The following is a 21070-nucleotide window of genomic DNA, read 5'->3' on the forward strand; positions in this document are numbered from 1 at the left end:
CGTTCACGCATGCGCATACATCTACGCAATGCTGCCATAAAGAGCAGCCTACATAGCAAGTAAGCGCATGGGAGATTCTCTACACAGATATAATGCGCGGTGCTGGTTTCACCGTAAAATATTTGCCAAAATGTAGCGGAAAAGACAATTGCTAGTCTGCTCGTACATATAACCATGATATGATTCGTCTGAGGGGGAGACGAGGTGATCTTCAGAAAGAAAACTTGGAAAAATTTGCTTAAACACATTGCGCGGCTAAAAGATGACCAAAGTGAAACAAGGCAGATTCTATGAAATGAAATCAACTGGATGGGATTGCAATATCGAGGTATATATCTGCTGTTTTTCTGCGACTTTAGCATGTTCATAGTTTATAAACCGGCCTAGTCGAGTCATGGTCCTACCTTGCTTTGATTTGGTGGTTTACAGGTAGGACAGGGTTAATCATGGGCTGCTCATTCACGACCATTATTTTCGTTTTCAAGGCTCGCATGTATATAAAGTTGCGAACTTTAACTGATATCAAATGCATGTACATCTTATAAAAATATAAGGCTCAATTTCTGCAAAATGTTTGTTCTGCTGATCAGCTTCAATTGCTACTTAAATATTTGCGAAAGACTTCAAACAATCTTAATACATAGAGAAGCTAACTGTGTACCAAATTTACATTGAAGGAACAGAGTAAAACTTCATGAAACGATTAAAGGGACAGAGAGTAGAAAATTCATAACGACAAATATCAGTCGGTGTAATCGAAGGATAGTTCACTATTGCAAATAGCGTACGAGATTTTCCTAAAAACAAAAGGATATCCAGAGATTTTCAGATAAAACAATAGGATTTTCACCAAAGATGTACGAAATTTTCATCAAGTGATTTGCCCCTCGGATATAATTGTGAAAGTTTGATAGGCCAAGAAATAATCATTAAAATTCCGTGTAGCTAGAAATCTTGTCAAAAACTATATCATATTAATCTTTCCGCTAAGGCCTTTTCACCTTCAAATGATACTAGAACACATTTAAGTCACCACGTCACTATAAAATCACAATTTATTCAAAGCTGCTTTTACCTTTCTGGGTTATAACATCGATGGCTGGAACCTGTAAGCCCCGGCTGTAAAAAATCGTAATAAATTGCAAATAGCTTGTCTTGGGGTGATTGGTATCTGTCTTGTATTAAAGCTCATATTTTGCTGATATTTTCAAATAACTTTAAGCTGGAGATATTTTCACTCTTTCTTTTCATCATATTAAACGAGTTTGTTTTGATATACTACTAACCTTAATACTTACATTAGTACCCAGTTCCCTTCCTACTCTGGAGACATGCTTCAATGTAAAATGAACTTGAATTTTTATTACATAAAAAACGAAGTGTCAGAGCTCTTATGTGGTTTGGCTATACTCTTTTCTGGCTATGCTCTAATTTTTTTTCTGGTTGAATGGTGAACCGAAAATGTTGAAAATCAAGGGACGTCTCATGAACGTTTTTTATTTTTATTTTGAAGCTACAAAATAAGGATTCAATCATTCTTATAAAGATAAACACTTTTACAGTACTTATCGATTTTTTCAAAATGTTTGTTTTCATCTGCATTTCAAAATGTTTTACAAATAATGTTACCTACCTTGCTAAAATAGATTATTATTTGATCGTTATAAACAAGTGTAGGTAGCCATGTCCTGATCATCAAGTTTGCCTCTTAAAATAAGTAGCTGAATTATTTAACTGAATCGTTTGGTTCATTAGGGATATGGGGGTTGGTGATTGTGCACTTTCCGTCGATTGAAGTACCCAAAATGTCCTCTAAACACTCTATCCCTTTAAAGACGGTCCGGATATGATAGCCGGGGTCGTGTCATTTAGCGGGATCAATTTGTGTAACAAAATTCAGTATACAAATGAGAATTATTGGCAGCATGAATACAAGTCAATTTTAGAATATCGTCAGCTACTGATACAGTAGACTTGCCTTTAGATCAAGCTAATTACGTATCTATTGTACATACTGCCAACCATGTGCGGTTTTTAATGTCTGGGGCATTACTCAACCAAGTCCTGGCCTTTTCATTTTTTTCAACTGCTCATAGCCAACCAAGTACCTGCTTCTAGCAAAATATTCAAAATATCTCCATACTGTTGCCTGCATCGCTTGTTATTTAGGGTGCGACCTTTGCTAGAAGTCCTTTTAACGCTCTGTCGCTTACGTCTCGTTTTGAACATATTTTGATGTAGTTTAAAAGAATCCGAGTCTGAGAATCAGTTAAGAATTAGAAGGAAACTAAGAAGAAGCTGAGGCTGTCGTTATCGTTATCATTACGTATGTTGTTGTCGTTGCAAGAAACTTGCTAGTCTGCTCGTACATATAACCATGATATGATTCGTCTGAGGGGGAGACGAGGTGATCTTCAGAAAGAAAACTTGGAAAAATTTGCTTAAACACATTGCGCGGCTAAAAGATGACCAAAGTGAAACAAGGCAGATTCTATGAAATGAAATCAATTGGATGGGATTGCAATATCGAGGTATATATCTGCTGTTTTTCTGCGACGCTAGTTATAAACGCAGAAAGTTAAGAAATCAAAACTACAGCATTCAACTTCATTTGGACTGAAGAAACTGTTAGAGTTACGCGGAAGATTGTTGCAGACATGCGATAATGACACACAAGATATTCATTAACCAAACGAATTCTGCCATATTGTATTTACAAAAGCACTCGGTAAATTAAAAGGTTAAGTGCTCCATGTAAAGAGAGAAGATGAAACGTCATTTCTAACAGAAACTACGACAGCCCTTGATGAAAACCGATTTAAAGTGATATTTTATATATTTGAAGGTCTAAGATCTGTTACATAAGTATTAATTTAAAAAACGCAGCTAAAAAGTTTTACCATCTGACATCTTCACACAAGAGACAAAAATTCAGCGTTCCAGCGTTTATATAGGGAGCCTTGTATTGGTAGTCCAAAAATCAGCATCTTGTGTGAAGCTGCAATTCGCGCCTAAGCCACAAACCTAAAACAGGCCAAACGCTGTTGGCGTAGTTTGTATCGAACTGGCGAGAGAAAAAACATAAAATGACATTGCAGGTGTCAAGGAGGGTCTTTTGGGGTCTCAAACGTCGAACTTCTCATGTACCGAACTTGAATAAAGAATACAGTACATGAGAATTGCGACGTTTGAATCAATTAGGAATTGCAAGTTTAATTAAAAGCAGCAGAAAAATTTGGATCGGCAGATCTTGGCGAGCTACGCAAGCAAAACGCGACTGGGTTTCAAACGTCGAACTTTTAATGTACCGAATTCAATGCATAATTTATTTATTGCTCTTTGTCCAAAAAGTATCATGTTCAAGACGATATTCCACCAACCCTGGCTGCGTTGAAGTCTTCTGCATGTTCTCTTCACCTCCATTCCTTGTTTGGCTGCTGTCAGTTTCCTCGAAGCTGTCAACAACAAGACAACAAGTAGCAACACTTGAACTCTCCTTCTTCTTTGCTTCGCTACAATCTTCAATCTTGCCTCTTCCAGTCTCCTCTTCCTTCTGGGTTCCAGCAGCAGTCTCCTTACAAATGCGAAAAGCATGTTCTCGGGCCATATTGAATGTCCGTAATCAAACCTGCAATACTTAAATACTTCATGTATGAACAAGGCATGTATGAACAAGCCCGGCGAGCAGCACAAAAATTTCGATGTTTGAAACGGGAGTTGTACCAAACAAGCCCAGGTGCTGCACCAAATTGAAGAAGTTCGCATTCAAAAGTGTAGGAGAGAAGGAGACTCACCTGCCTCCAAATGTGTTGGAGAGTAAAGTTAGAATTCTATGGATACAGACCTATAAAATTTGCTTTTTTGCAAATATGTTGTATAGAACGAGTATTATCCATCATTTATAATCAATATAAAAAATCCATGGAAAGATATTGCTGAAATGTTAGAAAAGGCAGGGCACTGGGGGCTTGTCCAAGGAAACTGTGTAAAAAGGACGCCCTTTCAAAATTCGAAAACGTCATTTTAGTAGAGGTAAACAGCACTTTCCGTAGGTTCCCTGAATGCTCCTCCTTTAGCTGAAACACTATTAATCAATGCAAGCTATGGACCTCAATGAAATACCGTAAAATAGGCTTAAGCCACCCAGCGATCAAAGTGCCCTTGACCTCAGCCTTTTTCTTATTATGGAAAGTCAAAAGACATTTTGCCACTTTCAAAAAATGTTTGTATGCCTGGTGCTTGCTGACGACATTACTGAAAGGTCGTAAGCGATTATTATGTGCCAGAAGTAAGCCTATTTGGAAGATACTTAAAGGCATTTGACACAGGTAAAAGTGGTTTACAGTGCCAGGTAAAAGTGACACAGGTAAAAGTGGCTTAAAGCCGCTCGACCACGAGCGGTTGACCAATCAAATTGCGCTCAGAGAAAAGCACGTGAACAGTTTCCGCCTTTCTGCAAATTGGTGAAATCCTAGAGGAGCGCACAGTGATTTCACGTGTGCGGTTTTCATTACCTTTCTTGTGCGCGTGCTCTGATCAATTTGGCCTAAGTTATTTTTGGATTCGCTGTACTTATGCTTGTCAAATGTCTTTAAGCAGATCGAGATACAAATATCAGTTACGAAAAAAAATGAGTAGAGGAAGCGAATTGTTTTTCAAATGCCCTTGTCTTCTAGCCTGTCTCGTTGCATCGGGGTCGTACAGGCGTCACTGAATGCTGCAAACAGACACATTTATCTTAAAGACAGTGGCGTAGCGAGGGCGTGGCAAGGGGGGCAGACGCCCCCCCTCTCTGGGAAATCTCTGGGAAAAAGCGTTTTCTGGCGTTCAGAATGGTGTGGACCCCAATTTTCCACCTCTCAACTCGTTTTTCCCCCTCCAATCTAACAACCCTGGCTACGCTACTGTTTAAAGGTACAAAAATAGTACTATGTCTGCCAATTCCACACCTAAAAAGTGTAGTCATATCTGATTTGTTTGAGTTGCCATGTCATATCTGAGTTGCCATGTTTACCTTGCAATTTGGCTGTTACGCTGTCTACCTTGAGAATCAGATCTTCAACAAGAGGAATCTTTTGAAAAAGTGCCCACTGCTAAGCACTTCTCTTTTAGCATGATTTATTCAATATTTACAAAAATGTACTTATGTTGCATTCCCACGTATCGTTGGTAGTTAAAAACATTTCGATGCAACAGCTGGCATTGATAAAGGCATGATGCATCAGCTTCTCTGATCTGTTTGCAATTAAGGCTTATGCTAAATTGACGCTGATAAAATAAGCTCTGCAGTTAAGTATTTCCTTTGAGAAGGGGAAAACTGTTCTTTTCTATGATAGCTTCAAAAGTTTATTACAAAGTAGAAGCCTGCATATGGTAACTATGTCAAGTCGTTTTAATTGTAGACAGACAGGAGGGTAGGAAAGGTGTTGCAGCCCGATTCCGTTTCAATGCGAGTTTTTCCAATGACAATGACTCGTGTATTTCAAGTGCGAAGTAATATGTAATATCGGGATTATGAGGGCAATTTTATGCCCCTGACTGGGCAAAGCAAAGTCGCAGAATAAGAATAGTTTTTGTTATTCTGTGGCAAAGTTATGCTGAAGCTTATCTTATTCTGAGCTTGTTTGTATCTGTTAATGTGTGTTCACGCCAGTGGTGGCGCCAGAAATCTTCCGACAGGGGGGCTAAAATGACTAAAATAAGCAGTTTTCGTACGTTATTTTGTCAAATTTGCTCCGACAATAACCTAAAATTTCCTCCGATGGGGGGGGCTAGATGCTTCCGACGGAGGGGCTGTAGCCCCCCTAGCCCTCCTCTGGCGCCACCACTGGTTCACGCCCATTGAACGGAGTCAGCAGCTGTCCAAAAAGTTGAGAAAAAACAATAACAGGTGAAAAATACGAAACTTTTGCACGCAGATGTTCAAATTGGAAGTTTTCCAATATGAGAGCATTTGCTTTAACTTCAAGACAACCCTCCTCTATGACGATAGCGAAGCTAAAGGGAGGAAACCTCGATACCATGTAATTTTCCTTTCACTTCACATGCTAAACATTCCGTACAAATTTAGGTTCCAAACATTACAAGCCTAACAAATTTAAGCCGTGATGCTCTTTCTTTTGTGAGATAGTTACTCAGGATCTGCGGAAACACCGGAATATAGAAAAGTGTCTTTAAAAGCTTTGAGTTTTGTGACTAGCTTTATCTTTAGTGAAAATTAGGTCCAGATGAACCTCATAATTTCATTCGATTTGCCCTATTGTATTATAACTTTAATCTGTCAGTGAATTTCAACTGTACAGTATTAAAGCAGAATTTCTGAATTTTGTCATATAGGCAGCTTTAAAGGCATTGAGTCATGGTAAATAGGCCTTCTCTATAGGGGGTCATTTGGTTTCGGCGTGATCGCTGCTATTTCATGTGATATTTGCATCCGCTGTTGACAACTTGCTATTGATGGAAATTGTTTTGTCAATCAGTACGAGGTGAGTTCATGTGACCAGTTCCAGGTCAACCAATAGCATCGCAGTCATGAAAATCATGACTCAGCGGATTTTGCACTTAGGGTATACCCAATCCATTATATCATGACTCAATGCCTTTAATAATTAATGACAGTCCATTAAGGATTTTGCTTTACCTGTCCCTGAAACGTAGAAGTGTTCATGGGTAACACAGGCTCTTTACATAGGAAAGCATATCGTTTTGTCGATGTTAGCTAATTTTTAGTAAGAAGCTTTGCTCAAAAACGTTTTAAAACAATCTAAAAGGTTTCCAATATGCTTGGGCATCATTTTAGGGCCTGTTTATATGGAAGAGGGCTGGCCCTCTTTGCCGAGATCTCACCTCCTGGTATAATCCCTTATGAAAATCGTTTTGATTTATATGAGGGGAGGGCTGGCAATCTCGGTGTTGAGTACCCGAGATCTCGCCCAGGAGGGCTGAAAATTTCCCATATAAACACAATTAGGTGGGCTGGCCCTCCTAGGCGAGAGGCAAGGTAACGATGTGTGCATGCGTAACTGAGTCATTTGCATTCAAAAATGGCTATCATTTGATATAACATCAACAGAAAACGTTTTTGGTCAGCCATGTTGATGAAAGACCAACAAAAGGCGCGAAATTGCAACTGTTTAACGAACGCTACGCAGGAGCTTAATTTCAGCTCTCCTTGGAGGGCCAGAAAATTTCATGCAAACGCATGATGAAATCCCAAGGCATCCTAAGAGGGCTACCCCTCTTCATATAAACGGGCCCTTAGAAGACGTTTTTTACGAATTATCCAAGCTCCACTTAACTAAGTCGGCAGTTTTCCGTGTAGAGTACGTATACTGGTTTTTCAGCAAGCAAAACAGGAAAAGTTTGCGAAATTGGACCTGATTTTATAGCCTTCATATCCTTAGGGATAATTTCTGATAAGCTATTTGAAACCACATGGAAATGGTTTTGTAAGGAGAAGGCTGAAGCAGTGTCTTGAATTCTTTAAGTTACCTAAACTGTATCACAGCCCCCTCTGATAAAGGATCCACGGTAGCAAACAGTTAATGACCGATCCTCAGGGAGATGGTTAACGTGGCTTATTTCTCTAGACGCGATCGTTGAGCACTTCAACTCGATTTCAGTGAAGCTCTTTCCTGCAGCGTGTTCTTGTGCTCTCGCCTATCGTCACAAAGTGCAGCCGTCCATTAAAAGCGGCATGCTTATTGCAGATGCATGAATGCTGCATTATGTAAATTAGATATTCCGAATATCAAGCCATTGATAGCATCTTTTCACCATCTTTATTTACATGCATCGTATGCATGAAACGCCGAAGAAGCGTGTTGCATACAGTCAATCAACCAGCCCTCGGCCAATCAGCTAACAGGTTCGAACATCAGCCAATCATATTCGAGCGTCGCTCGCATGATTGGCCAATCGAGGCGCGCATTCGAAGTCTTATCAATCTACACGCCCCCTGGAGGCAAGAAAACCACGGCATTACTTCAGAAGAGTGTTGTGCATAGCGAGAGCTCAAGAAAATTAACAAGCTTACTGTATATCAAAGATTTTAGTATCATTTATATTTTTGGTTTTGAAGATAGACGCGTGAGTCATAGATGTTTTTATTTCTAACCTAGTTTGAGAAACTGCATCTCAAGAAAATGTTATCAGCATATTGTGCCACGAAACATGAAGACAAAAATGAGCATGGAGCACATACGAAGTCGCAGCCAATATTGCCGGAACTACCACAAGTTGTTGTTGACCAGAAAACAGGAAAGCGATACTTCAGAGGAAGGATACTCGGGAAGGTTAGCATTATGTACTCGTGTTTTCGTTGACCATTCGCAGCAAGCTTACTTTCTACCCAAGAAGGCGATGCTTTACTCTAGCGATAGCCTACTCAAGCTGTCTTAAACAGCTTTTTGGATAATTTCATTATAACGTGAGCAGTTCAAAAAGAACCAATTTCAAACTCCCAAGATTCAGGGTACGAGCTATAGCAGTAGTTATAAAATATTTGCGAGTGAAAGAAGCTCCCTTGTCTGATACAATAAAATGCAAAATACAGGAAAGCATGTGTAGTCTCGATTAACTTCGAATCTTTTAGTGTGGTTCACATGCGCTGTGTTTCCTTGTGTATTTTATTCAAATCATTCCTTTATGTACAATGTTGCGCTGTTTATACCTGAATTTTCTTCCTTCTCGTGCATCAAATTGTTATTGGCCTAATTCGAGATGAAGATTTTTTTAAAAATTGTATTTCTTATTGCCAGGGTGGATTCGCGAGGTGTTATGAAGTAACCGACATGCAAACAGACAGAAAATATGCATGTAAATCTATTTCTAAGCTGAGGATTGCAAAGCCACACCAAAAGGATAAGGTAATATTTTACTGATTAATTTTCATGACAGCATTTGCTCTGTTATATTTACTTCTAAAGTAACTGTAAGGTTTGATAGGCACTGCTCATTGTTGTTCCAGTAAGAAGTTCTTGGGAGTTAGACTTTTAAGTATACTCTTACGAAGTTCTTGGGAGTTAGACTTTTTAGTATACCCTTTTCCCGCTTTTTCTAGCTTCAAGTAAACAAAAGCCCCCCTTGAAGATTTTCACCAAATGGCAGGGTGCGGTATTGTATAATTCTACCCCCAAATGTGAACTTGCTTTTTTAACGTGCTTGACCCTCATTCTTAAATTGCAGCCACATGGTCTCTCGTTTTTAAAACATTACGTCATCGTGCCTCTGTTTCACGATAGTCTCTCGATGACAGTTTGATACCCGCACTGGTCTTGTAATTGAGTCCATTGACAATGTTAACAGGCTTTGACCGCAATGCATGTGCTTACTTCATTTATAAGTCTGATGTTGTGTTGTTTTTGCTTATGATTATGAATGCAAATCACGTTTGCTGCATATTGTCTAGTGCGTTATGATTTGAAACGTCATCAGTTAAATTGATTTAGATAGTTGCAGCGAAACTTCAAGCTGTTTAGTAGCCTTACGATGTTGATTATTCAGTGCCGTCGGAACGAAATAAATTTGGGGGGGCTGCCCATTGTTTCCATTCTCATTCAGTACACTGCTATAAAAGAAACATACTACAATTTGATAATTGCCCCCCCCCAGTTCCGACGGGCCTGTTATTGATAGGGTATTAGATACATAGGGAAAAATTAAGTCCAATTATGCTAATCGCAACGCCATTTTGACTTCAGTATGGAAAGTCTCTGCCATACAAGCGAACAAGTAATAACTGCAAATAAATTTGTTTTAAAATGATATATCCAGTATGACTTTTAACATTTCTTTAGAAAAGGCATTTTCAATAGATTTTTGAAAGTCTACTAAGCTACTTTTTGAAATTTTCTTTTGTACAGATCATTTACATTAACCAACCTATTAATTTGAGTGTCATTACAATAACATGATAGCGGTGGTAGCAGTTATGATTATCATTATTATTATTATGAATTCGGTGTTACAAAGTCTGATTAGGGTTGGTCATGTGACATTACTCACGCTCTGTTCTATGAATCATTAATAAATGCAATCATTCCCTGATAAAAATCAACGCCTTATTTGGTATAGATCTAATTACCTTGAGATTAATAATTTACCTAAGGCGCGTTTCGATTGTCTTGGCAGTATTCGTTATTTGATTTGAATACCAGTGTAGTGAGTTTATTCAAGGTATAGGGGTCAGGATAGCAGGGCCATTGAACTGCTCAGTTGCTGTGTCGCCTTATGAAATAATCTGATCATAGACGCCGAATTTTCATTTTTCAGTGACTCGCACAAGATTTAAAATGAAAGTATTGTTATAAAACGGGGCTCGCAAAGTGTCAAAGATCCAACTCAATCTAAGCAAAAAGGTCCTTGTTTCTTTTTCGTTTGCCGTTTCTAAAATGGAGACTGTTTTTTACGGTTAATCACAAAGCTATTCTGCATTAGAAAGTCGTCAAGGGGGGTTCTTTTTAAAATAACCAGGATGATTTCAACCCCCATGACCCTACGTGGATACTGTATTATATTCAATAAATGCAATGCCTGCAAAAGTTAAATGTGTTCCTTTTCTGTGAATTGGGTTGTTCCTCATTTTAGAGGATATCTTTGCGTATTGCATTTTTTCCTAGATGTCTTCGTGAAATTAAGATCTGTCTAGAAAAAAATTTGTCTCTAGAATGAATCTTGCATAAATTTGTAATAAAACATTAATCATCCTTCCAAAGCAATATAATCTCCTCAAAAGTGAGCTTATTTTAGGAAGATTGTCTGTCTAGATAAACATGTTCCATGGAATTTAGGGCAGTACATATATGGTGAATCAAATAATATAAATGGGTGAAAATGGGATTGCAAAGCATTAGATTTCTAAGGATGAAGAATGGATCAAAATTTCTAAGCACTAGTTAACCCCACTTTCCAGTAGATTGGTCTTTACTCAAATAGAAGGTTATCTACCCACTGTAACAGTGTAAGTTGATTTGAATACGTTTCAAGGTTAGCAATTCCCTTAAAATCTTAAAATATTCTCCGGGATTCCTCATCAGCTGTACCCTAGCTTGGGCAGATTACAAAAGTAAACCAAACAGTTAACTGCATTTTGCAAATACATAAGCCAGAATTGAATGCAGTAGCCGATAGCTTTAAAGGCATAGCACAGCCAGTCCAATAAACCCACATGCAAAAGAAGCGAGTCGATAAAGAAAGCAAGCGTGTTGTGCATTTACCAGTTTCAATGGACGTCTAATTCACAAGAAAACAACCACCTGCTGACCTTGAGTTGCCCGAGTCCCTTTAAAATATATGTCCTTCACGTAACCCACACCCATCTACAACCTCACGTACAGAGACTGACACTGACCCCTTTTTTCTGGGGAGCAATTATGTCAACTAAACCGACAAAAATGCTCCTTTAAAATAAGTCATAATTTGACAACAGAAGATATGACAAAAATTTCTTGAGTGACAGAAGAAAACAATGTCTACTGCAGATATCTCTTTCACGTTATTAAACTTCTTTCATTCTTCACTTTTCATTTTCCACTTTTTAAGCTACCGAAGTAACCCAAAGCCAAAATTTAAGTTTACAGACAACTTTTAAATTTTCCGACAATCTTTAATTTGGAAAGCTAATTAGAAATATAAAATAAAGCTGCAGCCAAACAATATCGACTCCCATTTGGGCACTATAACTGCCTTTTTCGGAAGTGATGGCGGAAACGGGGCTCCTCTCAGTAATTTCCAAATAGTGTAACTAAATTAGAATGTGGCAAACCTCTCTCTCCGGACAGTCCCCCAGGACAAATTTTTAACCGCTTAAAAGCATTTAAGGCTTCTGTTTGAAGGTATCGATTTTGACATTCGAACTAAAAAAGCTTTGTACTTCTCTTTCATCATCAGCATGATTATTATCACTATCAGCATTGTGATAGTAACAAAATAGCCATCATCATAATCATCCTCATAATCAATCATCATCATCGTCACCAAGAACAACAATCACAAGATGATCTCATTTCTATCAAACAAGATTTTACAAAATACTTTCTTTACAGATTGCTAATGAAGTCGACCTTCACAAAAGTATAAAGCATCGGTTTGTCGTCGGCTTCCAAGGATATTTTGAAGATGAAGAAAACGTTTACATTTTACTAGAGCTGTGTAGTAGAAAGGTATGGACGATAGCTTTGTATTATACCATTTCAATGCAGGTGATAGCATTTTATGATTATCAAAGAAATAGCTTTAAACTAGATTGATGAGATAATATCAAGATGATGAATATTCTAAAAACTATGCGTGATAAAATGTTGTATTTTAATTTCAGTCATTGGTTCAACTGTTGAAGCAACGGAGAACATTGACAGAGCCTGAAGTTCGCTATTTCATTCACCAGACTATTCAAGGAGTTGCTAATGTTCACGACAGGAATATTATACACAGAGACATTAAATTAGGAAATTTATTTGTAAATGACGATATGGAGATTAGAATTGGAGATTTCGGCCTTGCAGTGAAAGTTGTCGACAAAAATAAAAAAGAAATGTAAGTATTTCGTTTTATCTAGAGAATTTCTGGAATGTATTTTTGTTATAATTTTGCTGTGTTACGATGTATCAAGGCTATGAACCTAGAATTTTTGTTTTGTATACTGGTATAGAATCTCTTAAGAATACGTTACATACTGATCACACAAACCTCCAAGGTTACCGATAAATTTGTTCTATATAATCGTTCTCTTTATGTTCTATACATCCTTGAATTGAATTGAACTGTAAACTGGTATCTTTTGATAAAATGTTTTCTTGGAAACGTTCTCCCGCACCTGTCTTTAGCTAATATTTTCTAATGCAGTGAACTGTCAGTTGTCTTCTGGTTTCATCAACCTTTACAGAATGCTGCCTACCTTTCTGCAATGCTGTTTAGCATCGCCATGCAGCTTTCTGTATGACACCCATTGCACATCATTAATGATTCACAAATACATTAATGGATATCTCCTTGCCTTCAGGTCTGTATGTGGAACACCAAACTACATTGCACCAGAAGTTTTAGGAAAGTCTGGGCACAGTTTTGAAGTTGATACATGGGCTCTTGGATGCGTTATGTAAGCTAACTATCATTGTTCTTTCCGTACCTCCTTCTATATTGAGTTCAAAGCCTAGCTGTTTCAAAGTTTACGAAATGTGCAAGCGAGAAAACATGATATGTATGATTTCCTTCCAACATTTAGCCATTCTACTTGCAAGGTATACGGATGGGAGGAGGCCAGATAGTATGCCCTTAAGGTTATTCTAGTGCAATGCCCGACCCTTTTATATCCCAACAGTGTATTAAACTTACTGATTGTTTCTTTTTTATTTGCTCCTTCTGAATCTGAAAAGCTTCATGCAGCAAAAGTTGGGAATGTACACCCCCCCCCCCCACACTTCCCCGCACGCTCCGCCCTTGGGCAAGTGCTTCTATTAATGCATCTTGCACTCATCAAGTTATCGTTCATGCATTGGAAAATTTCCTAAGATTAACATTTTTAGGAGCCTTATACTAGTCTAAGCAAACATACTTCAAAACTGTATGACATCAATTTCAGTTGTACTATTACAACTTATTATAACAAGCTTTCATTGTACTCTTTTCTATGCTTCAACAAAATTGCATTTTCTGATAGACTAATGGTTTGACGATTTTCTCCGTTGCAGGTATACCTTGTTAGTTGGTAGACCTCCTTTTGAAACAAGCTGCTTGAAGGATACTTACATGAGAATTAAAAATAACGAATACGCCATTCCATCAAGAGTCTCGAGATCAGCTGCTAATTTGATACAAAAACTTTTGAGCGAGAGACCCGAGGATAGGCCAACTCTCAGCTCTCTTTTTAATAACAGCTTCTTTACGAAAGGATTTTTACCACGATCCTTACCATCAATTTGTTGCATGACACCTCCAAAGTTCAGCTCAAGTGCGCATTCACGATATTCGAAAAGCAAGAAGAACTATCAGACAAATGACACACGTGATTCGGCCTTGTCAAAGTCACCTTGCTGTAGTGATGACGGAATGAGGCACCTTAAGAGTGCACTTTCCAATTTGAATTTACAGGGAAGTAATAAAATTGCTGACGAACAGAAAAGGCGAGAGCACGTTGAAAGTGGCGTCGAAAGTCAAGATTCGAACGGACATGAGATTTCAAACAGCTTAGGTGAGACTCTTCTTATTTACTGCATTTCATTCTTGCAAGAAAATTGTGACCATTCAAGAAGTCAGAACAAACCTATAGAAGGAATTAAGTAGCCTCAATAACAGAATTCAATACTTTAAAATATAAGAATGATTCCTTTTTTCGTTTCTTTGGTTCGCTTATCGTTCTTCCTTTTCTCTTTTCCTATCTTCTCAATAGAAATTAAAAAAGCCACTTCTTGGTAACACTGCTGTTCTGTTTTATTCTTCTCCTTTCTATTGCTCCAGAAAATATCTTTAGAACACAACACACTTTACAGATAACTTTTCTAAATCTGCAATTAACAAGACACATCGAAGAGCTTTTTCTTAAAGTTGTAGGTGAAGCATTTCTTTAGAACTTGAAAGTTTGAGCCATTATATCTATATTTACTCAAATTTATATAAAGTTCTAGACAACGTTAGGGTGTGCTTTCTTGCTTATTTTCAACCAACGCTTGATTAGCTAGATCCAGGCCTAACAACCATTTCGATCTAATTTTAGATGAGAGCTCACTTGACATGTGCAATCCACGCCCGCTTTTTATTCGACTGAATGCTTGCTTGGATTCAATGCCAGATCCGAATCTATCTGCAAGATCAGATCCAATAAGCACTGGCACTTCAGATTCTGAAGAAGAGCCATATGAAGAACGCCCGGATGTCTTTACGGATTCAATGAAGAGATTGTGGATTACCAAGTGGGTCGATTATAGCAACAAGTATGGATTCGGGGCACAGTTATCCAATGGTTCCCTGGTCATTAGATTCAATGATGCTACGACACTGGCAATGACATCGGATAAAAAGTACGCACAGGCACACTTTTAAGCAGCTTAAATATCTTTCAGGGTTTTTAATATTTCTAGAAAAATTGCGTTGGAAGGTCTCCCCAATGACTTTGCAAACGATGCTAGTCATGTTTTACAAACAAATTGTCATGATAAAAGTACCCTTTCAGCTAGTCAAACTCCTTTAACACCATCAAACAGTCTCCTTTGACTGAGTTTTGTAAAGTAACCACAAAAGCAATTTGTTTCCAAGAAAAGTTCCAGAAACGATGTCATTTGTTCATGCCTCGATGGAGGTTCATAAGAAACAGTTTCTGATCTTGCAACTTTTGAACTATAACAAGCAATTTCTGGCTCAGTCTGTTCTTGATACCAAATCTCATATCTTTTATCAAAGGATTTCATTGTCAGGAGAGAATATTTATACCTCATCATTAACTTCATTCCCAGTTACCTTTGTGATTCAAAATGCTGCAAGATAATGTTACAGACAAATTTTTATTGTCAATTCCTTTCTTCTTTCAGGCGATTACAGTATTTCGATGAAGACCGAAACCTTTTTAGATTCAGTGTTAACAACATCCCAGATGATTTACTCAGAAAAGTTACATTATTGAATTATTTTGGGAACTACATGGACAAGCACTTACTCAAGGTGAGTTTTTTACCTCCCGCAGACACACGCGTAACGCGCGCGCATCTGCTCACTTTAAGACAAGACCCATTCGCAAAGACGAAACAGTTCATAATGAAAAAATAAACTGCTTAATTCTTTCTATTCTATAAGCATCCTAGCTTGCCTGGACAGCTTTTAAGATATTATTTTGTTCTAGCCATAGTTGATTGAAATATATTCTGTCTTTAATGAAATTTTACATATAAAGATAAATAAGTGTTTTTACAGTTCATTTTGCCTGTATCAGTGGAACAGTACGGCACCCACGGTTTTTGTTGCATAGTTTTCATTCGAAACTAAGGGATAACGTCAAGGAGCTGTTTTTTCAAGCTCAGCTAGAAATGGCACTTGATGATGTGTTTTTAGCAACACATAGGCCTACTTGTGCTCACGGAATGATGTTACTGATTTTGCTGTTTTGCCCTAAATGCGTGATTATTCATTGCTTAGGGAGGTGACTTGAACAGTCCACGCCGTGACGATTACGCAGAGCTGCCTATCATTGACACGTGGTTCCGAACTGAGAAAGCCATGGTCATGTACCTGTCGAATGGTACCCTTCAAGTAAGGAATTTATCTTATATGACGCTTGATTTGTTGTTTAAGCGTTTGCCGCGCTGGGGTTTTATAGACTTATTTAGTCGAATTATCAGCGACCTATTGAACTGTTTTCATGTCGTCTGACGGGACAACAACCTCGTTATTTTAATTTTTAAATGGCATTTTTCGTTGTAATCTAAAATTTTATAACAACTTAAAAACATTTATGTTTTAATCGTATTGTCATTTCTATTGATTGAATAGTCTATGCTTTGTGCTCAGCGTATAATTAATTGTAGCAAAGATTTAACTGACTCAACTCGAGAAGAACAGCAAATAACTCTGAATGTTTAATGAATGTTTCTCAAGTTTGTTTTGTAGATTGTCTGTCTGTGACGTAATATCGGTGATGTTTTGTGGCTGTGCAGAGGACGTTGTTGTTATATGTGACTATATGTTTCCTTTTGTGTAACCGTAGTTTTTGTGTTTAAAAGTAATTTACTCAGTATTTAACGTATCTACATTAAGCTAAATAGTACTTCAAGATAATAGTAAAAAATTGTCTCACTCAAGTAGATTATGTTTTCTCACTGCTTTCTGTATTGTATACTATGTATTGTTCTGTATTGTAAATCTTGCATTTAGGCGTATCTTTACTTTTCGAGAAACACCAAGCGTTATAATCTATTTAGTTTGATAATAACTTCTCATTCCCTTTCTTATTACACCTGTATATCTAAGTTTAGTTCGTTGTACTGATGCAAGCCAACTGAAAATTAAGCATAGAGAAACGAAAAGGAGAAGCTATATTTTAAATGGTAAAGATGAAAATCACACGTGGAAAGCCCAGGCCCCTATCTCAACCTCTATGGGCGATTGATAGCAAGGTTGATCGTAGCTAAATCGGCTACAGTATTGTTAAGAGTTTAGTAGTTGAGGGCTGCTATGCAAGGACGGTGGAAGGTTGTTTTTTGGGGTCTAAGGAGCCTTGAGCAAAACAACTCAGTTAATCTTAAAAAGGTTTTTTTAATAAACGGGAGGCCCAAAGCCAAGCGTCCACGGTTTCTGTCTAGCCTTCTTCTTCCGGTGGTCCAGTGCTTAAGTTCAACGTAAATTGATTCTGATACTGTTATGATAGAAACATGAAATAAACTGCATTTTAGAGTTATACTTCTTTATTGGCTAAATCTTTATTTCGGTTTTTTGCAGGTAAATTTTCTGTCAGATCATACAAAAATTATCCTCACTCCTGGGTCACTGCACAAAGACATTATCACGTTCATTAATCAGAACAGAGAGAGTAGCACGCACACGTTTAAAGGAATATCCAGAAAAGGCTGCAGTGAGGATGTAGCTGAAAGACTATATTATTGTCGCATGGTCTTGCAAAAACTGACTGAAGTTTACCAAGAAAATGATCGCCAATCAGTATAATGTCCATGTAGATCTTGTCCATTCTTCTAACGCGTAAATGCGACAGTCACTCATGATGTTGCGAAACGCTGGAATACGGCGCAAGTTCGACATCGAAGCAGGAGGTTTAGTTGACCCCGCCTCGAGCAGATTAGTGCAATGTTGAAATTCTCCCTAACATTTTTCCATGGGTCAACAGTACCGTAAATTTCTAAATTGCCCAAATAAGACGATGAGATGCCTTTTGATAGTACAAAGATTGTATTCAGACCTCAACTGTTAAAAAGTTTGAAAAGTTAATCAACCATCGATCACTAACTCACCCCAATACCCAGTACACGTCACCTCCACTTATTAACCCCCCTTCGACCCCTCATAGAGAAATACAAAGATTTTACGTAGAGTTGGGCATCAACAAACGTTTGATTTATATGGCCGAACAAATCACTAATGACCCTTGTTCTAAACAAATCAATAAATTTATTATATCGAATAATTCACAACTACGCAAAAAGGCTATACGTGATAGATATAAATGAATATATATTTATTAATTGTAAATACCTGGTAAGAGATAGAAATATTGTAAATTTTGTATAATTTAGAAATTTTTAACTGTATCAATAATGAATTCTTATTAATTAGATTTGATGCAATTGATAAAAAAGATTTAACAAAATGGTTTGAGTGTCTTTGCAACAAATTTTTGAAGCATTTCATCCAAGAGATTTTTAAAACAAATTTTCCTGCACTAAAGCGTTCTAGGTCTAACCTCTTATATCTCTATGACAACTCTGGAGAATACCGATTGATAAACATCGGCCATTTCATAACATTCAGTAAAATAAATTGCCAGTCATCGAAGTGAGACAGCGTTGAAAAGTCTGGTCAATTCATAGTTTTTAATTAATTTTTTTAAAAAAAGCATGCCTATAGCTTTAGGAAAATTATTTTGAATTTTTCGAAAGCAATTTATCTTAAAAAACAGCGACTGAGACATTACATGACATGGATGTGTTTTGAAGCAGTTACATATGGTTTACAACTGTTTTCAAGCTAAACAATTTCCATAAATTTTTGACCATTTTTCAAAGCCTATAGAGCTTGATTGATGAAATTTATTCACCCTTGATTATGTGACAGGGTACGCCTTTTTGGTGCCCTTTGGGTTTTGCTTTTGTATAGATGGCACGATTGTGGAGTTTGTGTCCATTGTAGCAGTGCTCGAGTAAGCATTACATTGTGTCTTTTATACGGCCAAAGCAATAAGCGTGCATGTGTGCATTAGCTTTAGGCATATAAGCTGTTTGTTGGCATAGTTTCTTCCTCACACGTTACAAGCCAACCAGAAGTTGGAATGTGGAGAGTAAAGGTTTTTTCTTGCGATGCAAACGACTAAATTGGCATTCTACATGGTCTCATTCAGTTCTTTTGCTAAACTTAACGTTGATGTTGGTGAGACCCTTTTCAGTTATTTCTCTCGAATTGCATTGTTTTTAACCGTACCCGTATTCTTAAACAGTGATTGGAAATGTCTTCCCGAGGATTATTGCTCGAGGTTTAATCATTTAGCTCCCGACCTTCCCCTTTTTTGAAGTGAGACCAAAGTTCGGAGTAATCTTTTGTGTTGCAAATGACTACTTTGGCTTGTTGTATGGCTCCATTCGGTTATCTTGTGGTTTTTTTTCTCCAGTTATTCCTATCAATTATTTATTCCAACACCTTGTACGAGCTTCAATATGTGACTTCAACCAATTACTGGGTTCAGGCCTAGGTGGTTTTTGCCATCTTAGTAGCTTATTATCAGCCCCCCTCCGCTATGCAGAAAAGTCATATTAAGTAACAGCTATTTGCGAGTTTGAAACTAAACCTATGGTCTTTGTTTATATGCGGGCATAGAAAGTATTCGCCTGGCTTTTCGATAACAAACTTGTCTTCTTCTTGCATCTAGTGTTTTCCTTCTTGTTATAATAAAGTGTTTCATAGAAATTTTGCTTGTCCTTCCGCAAAAACAAAGTCAAGGCTTGTTATTAATCTTTGTTTGACATTTTCTTTTTCGCTTTGTAGGCTAAAGTTTTTATTATTTTTTAACTAGATGCTTTTCCTAATGTTTTACGCAACTTATATAATGCCCCTTGATTTTTTCTTTGATGTTGGAAACAAATTGAAATGACATAATGAAGGATAAAGTGCTCAGGTTAGAAATGCACGTTACTGTCATTTTGTTTTGGTCCTCTCAAACACCTTGTTTGGGGCAATCATGTTAGGCCACAACAATGTTAGGCGCATAGTTAGTGACCGAGCGTCCACTGCTGAAGATCGTCTATAATTTGTTCACTGCACTGTTGGAATTGCAAAGATTTCCGATGGTGGATGGTCTTGCTTATTCCAGAAGAAGGTGGGGAGTTCATTTTTCAATACCATCATGGGTAGGGTACTGAAGTGATTTTGATGTCAGATTCACTATACAGGACGAGCTTCTATTCGTTGCCTCTAACTACAGTGTATATTTTTAAAATATACATTTTCAGCACCAGAAAAAGGCCTGTCATTTTGTTAAAACGACAATAAAGAGCAGCAAGTTGATAATGATGCGCTATGTGACCAAAACTTTCCTCCAAAACGTCGAAAAGCTGTTATTCTTTGCATTCTGTCCTATTTCTGTCACCACAAGTTAGGTTTTTTGCTTTCTTGAAACATGTGTAGCACAGCATATGAGTTGCAAGTAACCAATACTTTTAGAAATATGCAAAAAATATTTTCGACAGTTTTTCAAGTCACTCACGATAAAAAAGGTTGTCCATATGTTGGTTAATCAAATGCTTTCTAATGATGGTAAAGCTTGCAATTTTGTTTTTTGGCTAGGATTAGGTGTTTACTCACTCATGCCTTGGATTTTGCTAGCGATAGTAGGCTCAAGGGTCCAGCATCAGGACTACTGTTCAATTTTAAAGGGTAATCGGAACTGAAAAAAAAGTTCGATCTAAGAGAAAGCTATTCTGTCGGCCATTGGCATCCTGGAATACTTCATAAAAGCTACATGATTCTGTGTCATGAGAAGTGTCTATCAGATATTTTTTTCATCCTTTTTGTGTCTGTGTCAAGTCAAATAATTTGAAGTGAAGTTATCCACCATTTCAGTAATTGACCTAAAGCGGTATTATGTGATATATTTGTTATTGCATAACGAGAGTAAGGAGATAGATATATAATGATGTTTTAGAAAAACTTTTAACTACAGCATATTTTAAGCCCAATTGCTTATACTTTTGACTTTTTGGTTTATCTTTATCTGTCGTTTGTTACTCCTTTTGATTTTTCATCTCAGAGGATTATTTAAATTTGGTGATATACTTTATAATATATTTATCTTTATGTGATTTTTTCCTTTTGTGTTAGATCTTCATGTATGGAGCTCAGGTCCATTGTTTTCATGTAAAAAACC

At 37.4% G+C, this 21070-nt stretch overlaps 1 protein-coding gene across 2 annotated transcripts; it reads left to right on the plus strand.

Moving 5' to 3' along the window:
- Nucleotides 1–50: 50 nt before the first annotated feature.
- LOC148957457 (serine/threonine-protein kinase PLK1-like) lies at nt 51–18338 on the plus strand. 2 transcript variants are annotated; one of them, XM_089115344.1, is made up of 11 exons: nt 51–328; nt 8121–8294; nt 8760–8867; nt 12045–12161; nt 12317–12534; nt 13001–13096; nt 13689–14188; nt 14711–15014; nt 15522–15651; nt 16123–16236; nt 17422–18338. In XM_089115344.1, the coding sequence occupies exons 1-11, from the start codon at nt 263–265 to the stop codon at nt 17644–17646; spliced, it is 2052 nt and encodes a 683-aa protein (XP_088971470.1). In that variant the 5' UTR covers nt 51–262; the 3' UTR covers nt 17647–18338. The 2 variants fall into 2 exon arrangements, with proteins under 2 accessions (XP_088971470.1, XP_088971469.1); XM_089115343.1 differs by lacking the exon at nt 51–328 and adding an exon at nt 348–2531 and having other exon boundaries at nt 17422–18334.
- The last annotated feature ends 2732 nt before the right edge of the window (nt 18339–21070 follow it).

Source organism: Rhopilema esculentum, unplaced genomic scaffold (assembly GCF_057945365.1).
Source record: "Rhopilema esculentum isolate cy_ngs unplaced genomic scaffold, ASM5794536v1 HiC_scaffold_27, whole genome shotgun sequence".
Lineage (NCBI taxonomy): Eukaryota > Metazoa > Cnidaria > Scyphozoa > Rhizostomeae > Rhizostomatidae > Rhopilema > Rhopilema esculentum.